The sequence below is a fragment of the Mytilus trossulus genome, chromosome 1 (genome assembly GCF_036588685.1).
Source record: "Mytilus trossulus isolate FHL-02 chromosome 1, PNRI_Mtr1.1.1.hap1, whole genome shotgun sequence".
Classification (NCBI taxonomy): Eukaryota; Metazoa; Mollusca; class Bivalvia; order Mytilida; family Mytilidae; genus Mytilus; species Mytilus trossulus.
In genome coordinates this window covers 76901750-76918178 of record NC_086373.1, presented here as the reverse complement: position 1 = coordinate 76918178, position 16429 = coordinate 76901750, and the positions used below count along the sequence as shown (strand labels likewise).

Sequence of the window (16429 nt, the reverse complement as noted above, 5' to 3'; positions counted from 1 at the left end):
TAAACCGTTAACGCCCACGAGCAACTTCCGGTTCATATGAACCGGTGATTATCTGATTGTTGAGGTCGAATTTACACATTGAGGACTTATTTTCTGTTTTATGTAATACGGACAAAGTGCAACCAGAGAACGACACTTAAATCCAACAAACACATTATTTATTGAGTCGGACAATTTCCGTGGTGATCAGTCAGCAGAAGAAAAATAGTGAAGGTAACCTCCATAATTCAACAATGTCAGACACAAATACCAACAGTACTGTTACTGAGACTTCTCACGTTCCTGTTGTTTTAATTGAAAATGTTAACCCAAATGTCAGGAACATGGAATATGCTGTCAGGGGACCAATTGTTGCAAGGGCTGCAGAAATCGATGCAGAAATAAAGAGTGGAGTAAAGAAACCATTTGCCAAAGTATTGCCAGCCAACATTGGTGATTGTCATGCCACAGGTCAGACTCCTATTACATTCATTCGACAGGTGATTGCCTTATGCGCCTATCCAGAATTATTGACAAGTTCAGAATTTCCTGCAGATGCAAAAGATAGAGCAAAAAGAATATTGGCAGGTTGTAGAGGAGGTAGTATTGGGTCTTACACTGCTAGCCCTGGTGTTGAGGTTATACGACAAGATATTGCAGCATACATTCAAAAGCGTGATGGAGTTCCAAGCAAAAGTGAGGATATAGTCTTATGCACAGGTGCGAGTGATGGTATCAAAACTATTCTAAGCATGCTGATGACAGGCAAAACAGGAAATGAAAGAGCTGGAATAATGATTCCTGTACCACAGTATCCTCTGTACTCAGCGACACTTACTGAATACAATGCCCAACCAATAAGATACTTCATGAATGAGGAAAACAATTGGTCTTTAGATATCAGTGAACTTAGGAGAGCTATTGAAGAAGCAAAATCCAAATGTTTACCTCGAGCAATTTGTGTAATTAATCCAGGGAATCCAACAGGCCAGGTGTTAACAAGACAAAACATTGAAGATGTTATCAAATTTGCTCATGATGAGCGATTGATGATTTTGTCAGATGAAGTTTATCAACACAATGTCTATGCTAAAGGATCAGAGTTCTTCTCTTTTAAAAAAGTCATGATGGAAATGGGTGCACCATATAATAGGCATGAACTTGCATCTTTTATGTCCGCATCAAAAGGTTTCATGGGAGAATGCGGGTTCAGAGGTGGATATTTTGAAGTTGTTAATTTTCACCCATCAGTTAAAGCATGCTTGTTGAAGACAATATCGGTAAAGCTTTGCCCACCAGTGGCTGGACAAGCTGTCATAGATTGTGTGGTCAACCCCCCTGTCCTTGGGGATCCATCTTATGACCTTTTCATGAAAGAGAAAACACATGTTCTATCTCAACTGAAAGAGAAGGCCACCTTAGTCACTGAACTTTTCAATTCTATTGAAGGTATCAAATGCAACACAGTTCAGGGAGCAATGTATTCTTTCCCACAAATATTTCTGCCACCAAAGGCCATAGAAGCTGCAAAGGCTAAAAGCCAAACACCCGATTCCTTTTATTGTTTCTCACTGTTAGAAGAGACAGGACTTTGTGTAGTACCAGGCAGTGGATTTGGACAGAAAGAGGGCACCTACCATTTCCGTATGACCATCCTTCCTCCTTTAGAAGAAATAAGAAGTGTGTTGCAAACTTTTAAAGAGTTCCATTTGAAGTTTTTATCCCTGTACAAGTAAATATAGGTGGGTACAAAGTTATATATTACGTCTTTGAATGTTTGGAAGTATACATGAATCAACTTATATGCTGCATAATGCAAATTGCTAATGAAATATTTAGGAAGAAGTTATAAAAGATAATGAGTAGATGAACATATACACAAAACTCACAAAAGTCTCATGAAATAACGGTACATTTAATGGAACAGCAAAATTTGGGTTGCTGTCTCATTGAAGTGGAAAAAATGTATCTTCTTTTATTCATGCATATGTCTGATATACATGTATTCTAAATCATGTACAGTGTACATGTACATGTTTAATACTATGTTAAACTTTCATGATAAAATAAGGAAATTTATGTACAAAATGTATTAGGTGCATGAGGTGGTTTTAAGGTAATGTTGCATTCAGGACAACAACCTTCTAATGACAAAAGGATGCAAAATTGAATATTTACAGCACAGTGACATACATGTTTATATATATATATACATGTATAATTCTTCTAAACATCAGGCCAACATTGTTAGATCTGTAAATATGCTTTTCGAAAATATTTTGTTCTTTTCTCGGCGGGATTCGATCTCATAATGACATTCTACTGAGATACATTGTATTGTGAAACCAAATGGCCTTGCACTGTATCGACACACTAGACCACTTAGCCACCTAAGCTCAGGCATCACTAAAATAAAGCTTTAGGTGGTTATATACATGTACATTGTGTATATATATATATATATATATATTGGTCACTGAATGGCTGACAGCAATGTGCAAAGATGAATCCTGCTTGCCCAATAACATGATTAACCAAAATCATCTGTTGTAAAATTTTATTTTTATTTCAGTACTTGTATACATGTATAGCTGTTGGGGCATGTGGATCACCAAGATTTTCCTGGTAACAACATTCACCTGTGTGCTTTTATAAATAAATGGAGGAGTTGTGATAGTAACAACATATTGTGATATTATTAAAACCAAATTTGTTTTGAAACTGTTTTAAACATTGAATGAAACCACCTATTATGAGTTATTTCCCTTTAAACTATATTTTGTGATCTTATGGTGCACACTGTACAATCATGACCCTTTTTGTTATGTCTCCACAATCTCAGTGCCATGTTATATTTTCCAATGTATTTAGAATATAGGTGATATTTTTGTTTTGTTTTCTTTATTACATGTACATGTATATGGCTTTAACATGTTTAAGGGTTAGTGAGAGTTATTTTTGGGCACTATGCTTCTGCTGGTATATATATATTTTTCTAAGCTTTATCACTTAAACATGTCTTCTGAATTTAATGTCTCCACACTTGATATTACAATCTTTAATTTTATTTTGCTGTTAAAATTTTGTGTAATCTTTAATGACTTATTATTGTTCAAGTTAACTATGGCTGTTTTACAAAAACTGGTAATCATTAATAACCAATTACCAGTGGCGGATCCAGAAATTTTCATAAGTGGGGGCCCACTGACTGCCTACTAGAGGTTTCCAGATTTGTTACGTATCAGGTACGGTTGGTACGTAACACAACCGTTGGTGTTGTTTGGGAGGTTTCATTGAATGCATGAGATTATTGTATGTAACATGATGAAAATAAAGAAACGAAATTGCTTATCAGTGATAAAAACCTTATTTTTTTTATTTTATTACGATTTCTCTGCTTCTAGAAAACCTTGCACGTGATTTTATACGATAAAATTTATTTTGTGCACAAGAGAATGAATCAAACAGTCCTTACTGGAACTGAGTTGCCTCGACCTTTATATTCTAAAAATAGATTTGCGTTTCTGTATTGCTATGTTTTTGTTTTCTGTATATATTAAGAAAAGGATAAGAATAAAGAATGTTTTCTAATACTCAAATATAAATTGGAATAATTAGAAATTACTTATTAATAATATCTTACTTGTACCTTAGTGGTGTCGTTAATGACTACATAGACGGATCCAGGGGGAGGGGGATTGGGGCCAGCCCCCCCTTTCGTGGCAACATTTGGTTGACTATAATATAGGGAATCACTGAAGCATGGTTCCCCCCCTTTTATGAAAAGTTGTGGATGCGTCACTTAGCTAGTACACGTACTTTAATGGCAAAATTGAGTTCAAAATTGTGTTGATTTCTCATTAAAATATTTGTTTATTGATTAAGCTATCTTTTCGATCATTGGAGCAACATTTTTTCATAAAACGCAACACACATTGTAAAACCATCGATCTATCTCTGTCCTTATATTTTGTCACTGAACTTTTAAGAAAAATTGTTGATTACATTAATGATCATTAATTACTTACAGAATAAATATAAATTTTATGACACTAACGAAAACCATTTTTTGAGTCGAGATATTAATTTATCGTCACGATGTTACCTCATCGTGTTCGCTTATTATTATTATTTCACTAGATATTGTTATTACATTAATATTTGTAAATATTGTCGCGAGTAAAATTGTGTATTGCACGTGTCTGGGAGTAGTATAATATAATCTACGAGGGGTAATGTTAAACCAACATCCATCCATTAATCCTTTTGTCGTACAGCATTCATTTGCCAAAAAAAACTTCATACAACACAGCGTATTTTGTTCACTGATAACGGCAATAATTTGACACTATATTTACACTAAGTCTAATGCAATATGAATATGTCTTTCTAACTCTTCGTAATGTTGCACGGAAAATACTATGTTGCTATATAATGTCTTTTGCACCATTTACAACTGATTTATGGACTCTAAATTAAGGATCATTTTCATCGGTTTGTAAATGTTCCAATGTAGTTTGTTCAGGGTTATTTGACTAGTATCATGAATACGATACTACTTAAAATAGTTAACTCCAGTTTTTCTGAGTTTTCTCTCTCGGCTTACTGCGAAAAAGATATATGAGCAGTTGTGTTAATAAAAAGGGCATGTTTCTAAAATTTATAGAGCATATTGATTTTATGAGGGTTTTTTTATGAAGAAAAACTTTAAGCCCGACGGTGAAGATTATTGTCCGAAAAGGAAAGATGTCAAGTAAATACGATATCAGCCATATCTCTATGCATAATTGTTCAAATTGAAGATGTAAACAACCTTGTATTTTTTTCCTGACGTCTGATTTTTTTTTTAATCTTTATTTTAATTCTTCAACATATATATACAACAGATATAATACATATAACACAAAATTATCACAAGGCAATGTTGTTTAAAAGTATAATGACATACATAATCAATACAATAATTAGAAATCAGACGTTTTGACACCTTCGGATTTTTGTAACAGAGTATTAATTTTTATATAGTATGTCTCCCTGGACTTTTTTGTATCATCGACAAGGGTTTTAAATCACACGCGGACAGACTGAGAAACGATTTGGTTTTATATTAGTTTTGTCATTTTTCTTTTGTTATTAAGGTCAATTTATTTTGTTCAAATTCATTTTATTTGATCATGTTTTCTAAAAACTTACCAAAATAAATACAAAACTTTAACATTTTACAATGATACATAAAGTTATTACAAACCAAATTTATAAAGTTTTAAATTTGTTTTGTAATTTAGCTTCTTTGTATCTATGTAGTTTCACGGGGAAATAACTCTTAATTATAAACCTTTCGTACCAACGGTTACTTGCAACGGTTGGTTGAAAGCATAATCGAGTGCACACACTATTGTTTCCTACGAATACAAGAAGAAACCACATGAAATTAGTCCCAAATTACAGCTAAAAATTCTCAAAACTGTTCTGCATATGATTCCTAAAACATGTGTTGATATAAAGCGTATGCATCAATAATTTTCAAAAGTTAAATGACGGCTCCCACTTCGTACTACGGTTGGTACGGTAGCAAATCTGGAAACCTCTAATAGGGGGCCCGCTCTGGTCAAACTTCAGGATTACCATTACTTTAGATGATGATTTTTGTGCATTAGTTAATTGACCCTGTAACATTTTATCAATGATAAGAAAGTTTTTTATATGTAATACTGTTTAAAAGTTTCACCCTCACAACAGTATTGTACTTTAATAGGAAAATAATTGTTATGCAGTTATCTCCCTTCCTATGTGGTTAACAGTTTACTGTAAAGTTTGTTGTCTATATCTGTATGTATTCTGAAGAGACTTATGTAAAAATGTTATCATCTATGTACATGTATGATTTAAAACTGCTTTTTTATAAGAAAAAGTCATGTTTAGTATTTAATAGCTTATCTTTATAAAAGAATATCCACAAAAGCTTTAATAACTGGAATTTGGTTTTGGTGCTATTACTGTTATTTTATGTTCTGTTTATATTTACAAGTTTATACATATATTAAGTGTTGTGTAGATATGGACTTAAGTATATATAGATAACCTGTTTTCTGCAAATATCCTTGAATATTCTTTATTTCTTGTAAATTGTTTAATTCCTTTTTTGTTCAAGATTTGTCATTTTTAGTCTTCCTTCACAAACAAGACAAAGTTGGAGACTAAAATTGTATCTGTTGTGTTCTCATCATCTACTGGACTCGCATCTTGATAATGTAACATTCTAAAAAGTGGATTATATCCTTGGAATTCAATTCTGTAATTTCTACAGCCATACCTCTTATCTTATAGATTTATGTTACAGTTTTTCTTGTAATTGATCCCAATCAACCTAAAATTTCAAATAAACATGATGGTATATGTCAACATTTTCATCTCAATTGTGAAAATTCTTGCAAAAATAAGATCCTTTCTTAAAATGTTTCACTTTAGAATATTTTTCAAGATGAAAGAAAAATACTTTTTTTCATGGTTAATGTAATGATGCAATCTTTGTTGGTGTACTGTCGCAATTTTTGTTCACTGTAAATATTTTAGTTGTTTCCGAGTTAATTTGTAGTTTAATTTTCATAGAAATAAGCACTTAATTGATTGGATATAATGTTTGTTAAGATAAGCTTTTTTTTTTAAGGACAGTTTTGTTTGTATTAATTTTTGCAAAAAATGCATTTACTATAATAGAATACCTGCAAGCATGCTGACATGAATAAAACCGTTAAAAAAAGGAATGCCATGTTTTTACTGGTAACTGTTCATCAAATTTGTTATAATAGTTATATTACTTACCAGTAAGAAAGAAATGCACGAAAAGTATTTCTGTATATATCTTAAGATTATGTACTATAGCTTATTTTACTTTGAAAATGATTATTTAAATACTTTGTTATGTTTATTGAAATTTGTAATGTTACATTGCTTTGAAAGTGCTTATATGTCTAATTGTAAATGATTGTCTGCAATAGAAACTTAAAAAGTAAAAGAATGAAATCCTTTTAGACTTCTTATACAGCCAGAAATGTTGCCAGACATTTTTAAAATGAAGTTTTATGAAAAAAAAAATGTGCTATGATTGCCAATGACACAACTCTCCACAAGAGACCAAAATGACACAGAAATTTACAAGTATACATGTAGGTCACCCTACAGCCTTCAACAATGAGCAATGCCCATACTGCATAGTCAGCTATTTTGTCTACTTCATCAAGATTGTGGTTTATTTAAAACAAGTAATTTAGTACGTTGTATGTGTAGTCTTTTGCTACATAAATAAGGAGGAACTTAAATCCATTTTGGTGAACTATATTGAACTCTGTGATAGGTCAATTAACCTTCTGATGCAGTCACTTTAATATTATGTGTGATAGGTCAATGAAATTTTGGACAAGCTTACTAAAACATACTTTTTGATAGGTCAATGAAATGTGTTACAAGGTCATTCAAACATACTCTTTGATAGGTCAATGAAATGTGTTACAAGGTCATTCAAACATACTCTTTGATAGATCAATACAATTTGTGGCAAGGTCATTCAAACATACTCTTTGATAGATCAATAAAATTTGTGGCACGGTCATTCAAACATACTCTTTGATAGATCAATAAAATTTGTGGCAAGGTCATTCAAACATACTCTTAGATAGGTCAATGAAATTTGTGACAAGCTCACTAAAACATACTCTGTGATAGGTCATTGAAATGTGTTACACATCATCTACAAGGAGACTGGAAAAAATTGCAAGCTAAGAAAGAAATAAACTGGCTTTGATCTGGTTTGTTTAATCCTGGTATCTATGATGATAATATAAAAGAAGATGTGGTATGATTGCCAATGAGACAACTCTCCAAAATAGACCAAAATGACATAGAAATTAACAACTTTTCTGAGTTTGTTTACACTTTAGGTCATTCAAACATACTCTTTTATTAGGTCAATGGTATTTGTGATCAGATCACTAAAACATACTCTTTGATAGGTCAATGAAATGTGGTACAGGGTCATTCAAACATACTCTTTGACAGGTCAATGAAATGTGGTACAAGGTCATTCAAACATACATTTTGATAGGTCAATGAAATGTGGTACAAGGTCATTCAAACATACTCTTTGATAGGTCAATGAAATGTGGTACAAGGTCATTCAAACATACTCTTTGATAGGTCAATGAAATGTGTTACAAGGTCATTCAAGCATACTCTTTGATAGGTCAATGAAATGTGTTACAAGGTCATTCAAGCATACTCTTTGATAGGTCAATGAAATGTGGTACAGGGTCATTCAAATATTGTGTTACAAGGTTATTCAAACATACACTTTGATAGGTCAATGAAATGTGTTACAAGGTTATTCAAACATACTCTTTGACAGGTCAATGAAATGTGGTACAAGGTCATTCAAACATACTCTTTGATAGGTCAATGAAAATGTTTTACAAGGTTATTCAAACATACTCTTTGATAGGTCAATGAAATGTGTTACAAGGTCATTCAAGCATACTCTTTGATAGGTCAATGAAATGTGGTACAGGGTCATTCAAATATATTCTTTGATAGGTCAATAAAATGTGTCACAAAGTCATTCAAACATACTCTTTGATAGGTCAATGAAAATGTTTTACAAGGGCATTCAAACATACACTTTGATAGGTCAATGAAAATGTGGTACAAGGTCATTCAAACATACTCTTTGATAGGTCAATGAAATGTGTTACAAGGTCATTCAAGCATACTCTTTGATAGGTCAATGAAATGTGTTACAAGGTCATTCAAGCATACTCTTTGATAGGTCAATGAAATGTGTTACAAGGTCATTCAAGCATACTCTTTGATAGGTCAATGAAATGTGGTACAGGGTCATTCAAATATATTCTTTGATAGGTCAATAAAATGTGTTACAAGGTCATTCAAACATACTCTTTGATAGGTCAATGAAATGTTTTACAAGGGCATTCAAACATACACTTTGATAGGTCAATGAAAATGTGGTACAAGGTCATTCAAGCATACTCTTTGATAGGTCAATGAAATGTGTTACAAGGTCATTCAAACATACTCTTTGATAGGTCAATGAAATGTTTTACAAGGGCATTCAAACATACACTTTGATAGGTCAATGAAAATGTGGTACAAGGTCATTCAAGCATACTCTTTGATAGGTCAATGAAATGTGTTACAAGGTCATTCAAGCATACTCTTTGATAGGTCAATGAAATGTGGTACAGGGTCATTCAAATATATTCTTTGATAGGTCAATAAAATGTGTCACAAAGTCATTCAAACATACTCTTTGATAGGTCAATGAAAATGTTTTACAAGGTTATTCAAACATACACTTTGATAGGTCAATGAAATGTGTTACAAGGTCATTCAAGCATACTCTTTGATAGGTCAATGAAATGTGGTACAGGGTCATTCAAATATATTCTTTGATAGGTCAATAAAATGTGTCACAAAGTCATTCAAACATACTCTTTGATAGGTCAATGAAAATGTTTTACAAGGTCATTCAAACATACTCTTTGATAGGTCAATGAAATGTGTTACAATGTCATTCAAGCATACTCTTTGATAGGTCAATGAAATGTGTTACAAGGTCATTCAAGCATACTCTTTGATAGGTCAATAAAATGTGTCACAAAGTCATTCAAACATACTCTTTGATAGGTCAATGAAATGTGTTACAAGGGCATTCAAGCATACTCTTTGATAGGTCAATGAAATGTGTTACAGGGTCATTCAAACATACTCTTTGATAGGTCAATGAAATGTGTTACAGGGTCATTCAAACATACTCTTTGATAGGTCAATGAAAATGTTTTACAAGGTTATTCAAACATACTCTTTGATAGGTCAATGAAATGTGTTACAAGGTCATTCAAGCATACTCTTTGATAGGTCAATGAAATGTGGTACAGGGTCATTCAAATATATTCTTTGATAGGTCAATAAAATGTGTCACAAAGTCATTCAAACATACTCTTTGATAGGTCAATGAAAATGTTTTACAAGGTCATTCAAACATACTCTTTGATAGGTCAATGAAATGTGTTACAAGGTCATTCAAGCATACTCTTTGATAGGTCAATGAAATGTGGTACAGGGTCATTCAAATATATTCTTTGATAGGTCAATAAAATGTGTCACAAAGTCATTCAAACATATTCTTTGATAGGTCAATAAAATGTGGTACAAGGTCATTCAAACATACTCTTTGACAGGTCAATGCAATGTGTTACAAGGTCATTAAAACATACTCTTTGATAGGTCAATGAAATTTGTGACAAGCTCACTTAAACATTCCCTTTGTTAGGTCATTGAAATGTGTTACGAGGTCATTCAAACATACTCTTTTGATAGGTCAATGCTATTTGTGATCAGATCACTAAAACATACTCTTTGATAGGTCAATGAAATGTGGTACAAGGTCATTCAAACATACTCTTTGACAGGTCAATGAAATGTGGTACAAGGTCATTCAAACATACACTTTGATAGGTCAATGAAAATGTGGTACAAGGTCATTCAAGCATACTCTTTGATAGGTCAATGAAATGTGGTACAGGGTCATTCAAATATATTCTTTGATAGGTCAATAAAATGTGTCACAAGGTCATTCAAACATACTCTTTGATAGGTCAATGAAAATGTTTTACAAGGTTATTCAAACATACACTTTGATAGGTCAATGAAATGTGGTACAAGGTCATTCAAACATACTCTTTGATAGGTCAATGAAATGTGGTACAAGGTCATTCAAACATATTTTTTGATAGGTCAAAAAAACGTGTTACAAGGTCGTTCAAACATACTCTTTGATAGGTCATTAAAATGTGTTACAAGGTCATTCAAACATACTCTTTGATAGGTCAATGAAATGTGTTACAAGGGCATTCAAACATACTCTTTGATAGGTCAATGAAATGTGGTACAAGGTCATTCAAGCATACTCTTTGATAGGTCAATGAAATGTGGTACACGGTCATTCAAACATATTCTTTGATAGGTCATTAAAATGTGTTACAAGGTCATTCAAACATACTCTTTGATAGGTCAATAAAAATGTTTTACAAGGTTATTCAAACATACACTTTGATAGGTCAATGAAATGTGGTACAAGGTCATTCAAACATACTTTTTGATAGGTCAATGAAATGTGTTACAAGGTCATTCAAACATACTCTTTGACAGGTCAATGCAATGTGTTACAAGGTCATTAAAACATACTCTTTGATAGGTCAATGAAATTTGTGACAAGCTCACTTAAACATTCCCTTTGTTAGGTCATTGAAATGTGTTACGAGGTCATTCAAACATACTCTTTTGATAGGTCAATGCTATTTGTGATCAGATCACTAAAACATACTCTTTGATAGGTCAATGAAATGTGGTACAAGGTCATTCAAACATACTCTTTGATAGGTCAATGAAATGTGGTACAAGGTCATTCAAACATACTCTTTGATAGGTCAATGAAATGTGGTACAAGGTCATTCAAACATATTTTTTGATAGGTCAAAAAAACGTGTTACAAGGTCGTTCAAACATACTCTTAAAGTCTTTGATAGTTCAATGAAAATGTGTTACAATGTTATTTAAACATACATTTTGATAGGTCAATGAAATGTGTTACAAGGTCATTTAAACATACTCTCTGATAGGTCATTGAAATGTGTTACAAGGTCACTTAAACATACTCTTTTATAGGTCAATGAAATGTGTTACAAGGTCACTAAAACATACTCTTTGGTAGGTCAATGAGATGTGTGACAAAGTCATTCAAACATACTCTTAGATAGGTCAATGAAGGAAATGTGTTACAAGGTCACTAAAAAAATTCTTTAATAGGTCAATGAAGTGTGTGACAAAGTCATTAAAACATACTCTTTGATAGGCCAACGAAATGTGTAACAAAGTCATTCAAATATACTATTTGATAGATAAATGAAATGTGTGATGAGGTCACAAAAGACATACTCTATAGTATAGTATTAGTTGACTCTGTGATTTTATGATGAGGTCACTATTACATTATGTAATAGGTCAGTTATATTTGTGATTATGACAATATTACATACTCTGTGATATGACAATAAAATGTGTGATGAGGTTTCTGTAAGTAGAGACATGTTTCTGCTTTAGCATTCTCTGAAAAAGGTCTATCATACTTGTGATAATGTCAATTTATAAATTGTGATATATTAATGATAATAGATATGGTAGATCATGGTAGAAACTCGTCTAAGTCACCTCTCAGTCCAAGTTAATTGTCTTGAATTTCATATAATTTACACATAAATAATAGTACACATGGATTATAATATGTTATATGCAAATGAGACAGCAATCCTGCGACATAAATAGCCCGGAAATTGCCTTGAGAGGTCCAGCGAGATATAATCCCAACAATAGATAGATTAGTTTTCAGTATATGATGCTCTTATAGGTTAATCGAGTTTTAATGTTCAGTATAATGATGTCAGTTTTAGTAAAATCAGATAAGAAAAAATGAGCAGATAAACCGATACAATGTATGAACCGAACCCCTTGATAAGTAGTTTTAAGCAGTTTTATTCGATGAATAACTCAAATTATATGTTTTATATAAATATTTCACAAAAACCTTTGTTGGTACACGATTTTATTGTCGACAAAAGAACAAGATGCTTGAAAGATTCATGATCAACATATCTGTTTGGCGGACTTTCTTTTCAACTCACAGCTGGCATTCCTTGCGAACCAAAGGTTCTCCGTCTGTGGTCGACTTATTCATTTATTTAAAAAGGCAGACTTCATCCAAATGTAGCGGCTTTAAATGAAGAATGAAATTAAATCAAGATAAGAATTTGACGTATTTGTTGACCGCATTTACCCCACTGCTGGAGGTCATGGGGTAGTTTACTGCTGGATCAAACCGAATTCTGACTAAAGTTGGTATGTGTTGTAATTTCTCCAGCCTTGAGTCATTATTATCAAGGATACATGAATATCTTATTTACATATTACCGTCCTGAACAACATGTATTTGCGGCTGGACATCCAATCAATCAATCGATCTTCCCCATTATAAGCAGCCTATAGGTACGGGGCGCCGAATGGGACTCTTGAGGTTTTGTACAAAATTCAATTCTGTCATAACAAAATCATTTTTGTCTTACAAAACTATGTGCTACAGACTTGTTTTGTGAGAACTTCAATTTTGTGATGACAAAATTCATTTGTGTAGACAAAATTCATTTTTGTCATGACAAAATTCATTTTTGTAGACAAAATTCATATTTGTCATGACAAAAGTCAATTTTGTCTTAAAGGTATGCAAATATAAACATATTTGCATACAAAATTGACTTTTGTTACCTGATATGGAAATTAAATCACAAAAGTCAATTGTGTACGGTAAGATTCAATTTTGTGAGACAAAATTGACTTTTGTGAAACAAAACTAACTTTTGAGAGACAAAATTGACTTTTGTGAGACAAAATTGACTTTTGTGAGACAAAATTCAATTTTGTCATTTTTGTTGAGACAAAATTCAATTTTTTCATTTTTGTTGAGACAAAAGTCAATTTTGTTAATTTTGTTGAGACAAAAGTCAATTTTGTCAATTTTGTCAATTTTGTTGAGACAAAAGTCAATTTTGTGACGACAAAATTCATTTTTGTGATGACAAAATTCAATTTTGTAACAACAAAATTGACTTTTATGAGACAAAATTGACTTTCGTGAGACAAAATTGACTTTCGTGAGACAAAATTGACTTTCGTGAGACAAAAATCAATTTTGTTGAGACAAAATTCAATTTTGTCAATTTTGTTGAGACAAAATTCAATTTTGTTAATTTTGTTGAGACAAAATTCAATTTTGTCAATTTTGTTGAGACAAAATTCAATTTTGTCTATTTTGTTGAGACAAAAGTCAATTTTGTCAATTTTGTCTCACAAAAGTCAATTTTGTGTAACAAAAGTCAATTTTGTGTAACAAAAGTCAATTTTGTGTAACAAAAGTCAATTTTGTGTAACAAAAGTCAATTTTGTGTAACAAAAGTAATTTTTGTGTTACAAAAGTCAATTTTGTGTAACAAAAGTCGATTTTGTATGCAAATTAGTTCACAGAAACCAAACTAAACTAATTTAAATACAAAATTGACTTTTGTCGCTCAATTTTCAAATTAGGTAACAAAAGTCAAGTCTTTGTAACAAAAATGAGTTTTGTCATGACAAAAGTGACTTTTGTCCGCTGATAGATAATTTTGTATGACAAAATTTCAAATTTGTAGTATGATACAAATTTTGTTAAACTGAACTCATTTTTGTTTAACAAAAGTCACTTTTGTCCGTACAAAATTGAATTTTGAGTACAAAACCACAAGAGTCCCATTCGGCGCCCCGTAATAGGTAACCACTGAAACCGTTCAGTTTGCTCCAAAAGCTTGACATCTTGAAATTGGAAATTGGGGTTGAATCTAAAATTTAATTATTCCGATAAGAAAGTTTATTGTGCAGATATAAACTTTCCATTACTAAGTTCACATTTCAAAAAACAACTGCATATGCAAAGGATTTTTATATACTGTTAAAGTCCTTGATACGAAATTCCAGGCGCTTGTGTTTCCCCATCATGATTTCTAGTTGATAGATAAAATATCATTACAAGGGTCAATGTTGAAGCATGGAGGAATCTTTATGGTAAAAAAATCCTCTCATGAAAAGACTAAACCAATACAATTACGATTTGGTTGACCAATTATACATATGTGTCGCAGATAACTACGAGTGGACCTCTTTTAATTGTTTAAGATATCCCCGAATAGGTTATTGCAGAATTGCAGACTGGCTATACACGGTTGAATAAAACATGAAACAAGCTAGTTTTTATAAGCTTTAATATGACTGTCATAAATAATAATAGATAAACCACAAATAACATTATATCAATAAACAATTGAATAAATAGATTATAAAATTTAAGCACTTGTATTTTATCACATAATAATTGTAGCACTAGATATTTGACTAAAAGTTTTGTTTTAGAATCGCATTGATTTTCTTGCATATCGTCTTTTTTCTCCTGCTGTCCATGATTTAGATTTTGCTCGAAAGTGGCGTAAATCTGTTGAATGGTCAGAATGAAGCATTGGTCGGTAACTGACCGGGTCACAGAGTTCAGGAATTTCGCCGAAAAAAGCCTTGTATCCACAATCAAGAAGATAAATTTCTGGAAAGTTCAATGCAGGGTAGTTTTCTTTGTTTAGTTCCCTGTCTTTACTTCTAAGGAATCTTAACATTTTTGGACCTCGTTCTGATGAAAACTCACAGTGAAAGATTAGAACTTGTTTTTCTGTTGTTGGTTTCTGTAGCAGCGTTAAAATGGTCTCGTGTAAATACATGTTTTCCGCCCCTCTGACATGACCACCATCAAATTCGTATGGGTACCTACAGTCGATTATCCGGAAACTATCTATGGTGTCATCATAATGACCTTCAGCAACGTCCGCGAGAGTCTGTGGTGAGATGCTCTTTAAATCTTGATGCTTTCCCTGTACTGTTGGTAAACTGTATGTTCTACTGCCATCTGCAATCAAATTATCGTTTTCTGTGAGAGTATTTACAACTGTTTTCACATCGACATTGTGTTTGCGTCGCTTTGGTACAGAAACGTTATCGTTGTCCAGCTTTCGTTTGGCTGAAATCTTCAGTGTGGTATTAACTTGAGCATCCAAACAATCACTGATATCTTTATCCGGCTGAGGAAATATATTTCTCTTGGTACTTGGTGTGATGAATGACAGTATACTTCTGCTTTCTTTCTCTGGTGTTGAATCAAAATTCAGGGTAACAATTGCTGATTGCATTATGTCCACATCATCAGAGTTCTGGAATAGTCGTCGGGAAATCATTTTTGTCAATATTGGAATAGGCTGGTAAAGTTTATGATGCACATTGCAAGCATGCAAGAATATATACCCAAAACTTTGACTGGCATTAAGTAATTTTCTCTCTGATGAAGGAGTCCTGCTCATCTCATTACTCAAATTATCTATTAATGTTTACCTTGAGCCATTACGATACAGCGTGGACAATGATTGCTTTGTCACTTTACCTTTTCAAACTTGATTGATTCGTCAACTTTTCGCGGGTAATGAATACCATGTAATAATTGACTGTCAAAATAGTTAATTAGATACCGAAAAATCTGTTGTTTAATTCAGTGAGATTAATTCACCTAATTATAAACTCCAAACAGGATGTTAAATTAGATAGTTTTCTTATTTATTATGAATAAAATATATTAAATTTTATTGTTTAGTGAAATTCGAGAAGAATATATTTATGATACTGACATTATTTATTTATTTATAATGTAATTTGTCTTGAATTTTTTTTATTTTTTTTTTAAATTTTAACTATAATTATGTTTTAT

The 16429-nt window shown here is 32.2% G+C and overlaps 2 protein-coding genes across 2 annotated transcripts; one reads left to right on the top strand and one right to left on the bottom strand.

Moving 5' to 3' along the window:
- Positions 1 to 12: 12 nt before the first annotated feature.
- On the top strand, positions 13 to 3195 carry LOC134685477 (alanine aminotransferase 2-like). Its single transcript, XM_063545238.1, has 2 exons — positions 13 to 1721; positions 2552 to 3195. Exon 1 carries the CDS (start codon positions 234 to 236, stop codon positions 1713 to 1715), a length of 1482 nt encoding a protein of 493 aa, XP_063401308.1. The 5' UTR covers positions 13 to 233; the 3' UTR covers positions 1716 to 1721; positions 2552 to 3195.
- An 11840-nt stretch (positions 3196 to 15035) lies between these two features.
- On the bottom strand, positions 15036 to 16103 carry LOC134710166 (M-phase inducer phosphatase-like). Its single transcript, XM_063570387.1, has one exon. The coding sequence runs from the start codon at positions 16026 to 16028 to the stop codon at positions 15036 to 15038; it is 993 nt and encodes a 330-aa protein (XP_063426457.1). The 5' UTR covers positions 16029 to 16103.
- Positions 16104 to 16429: the final 326 nt, after the last annotated feature.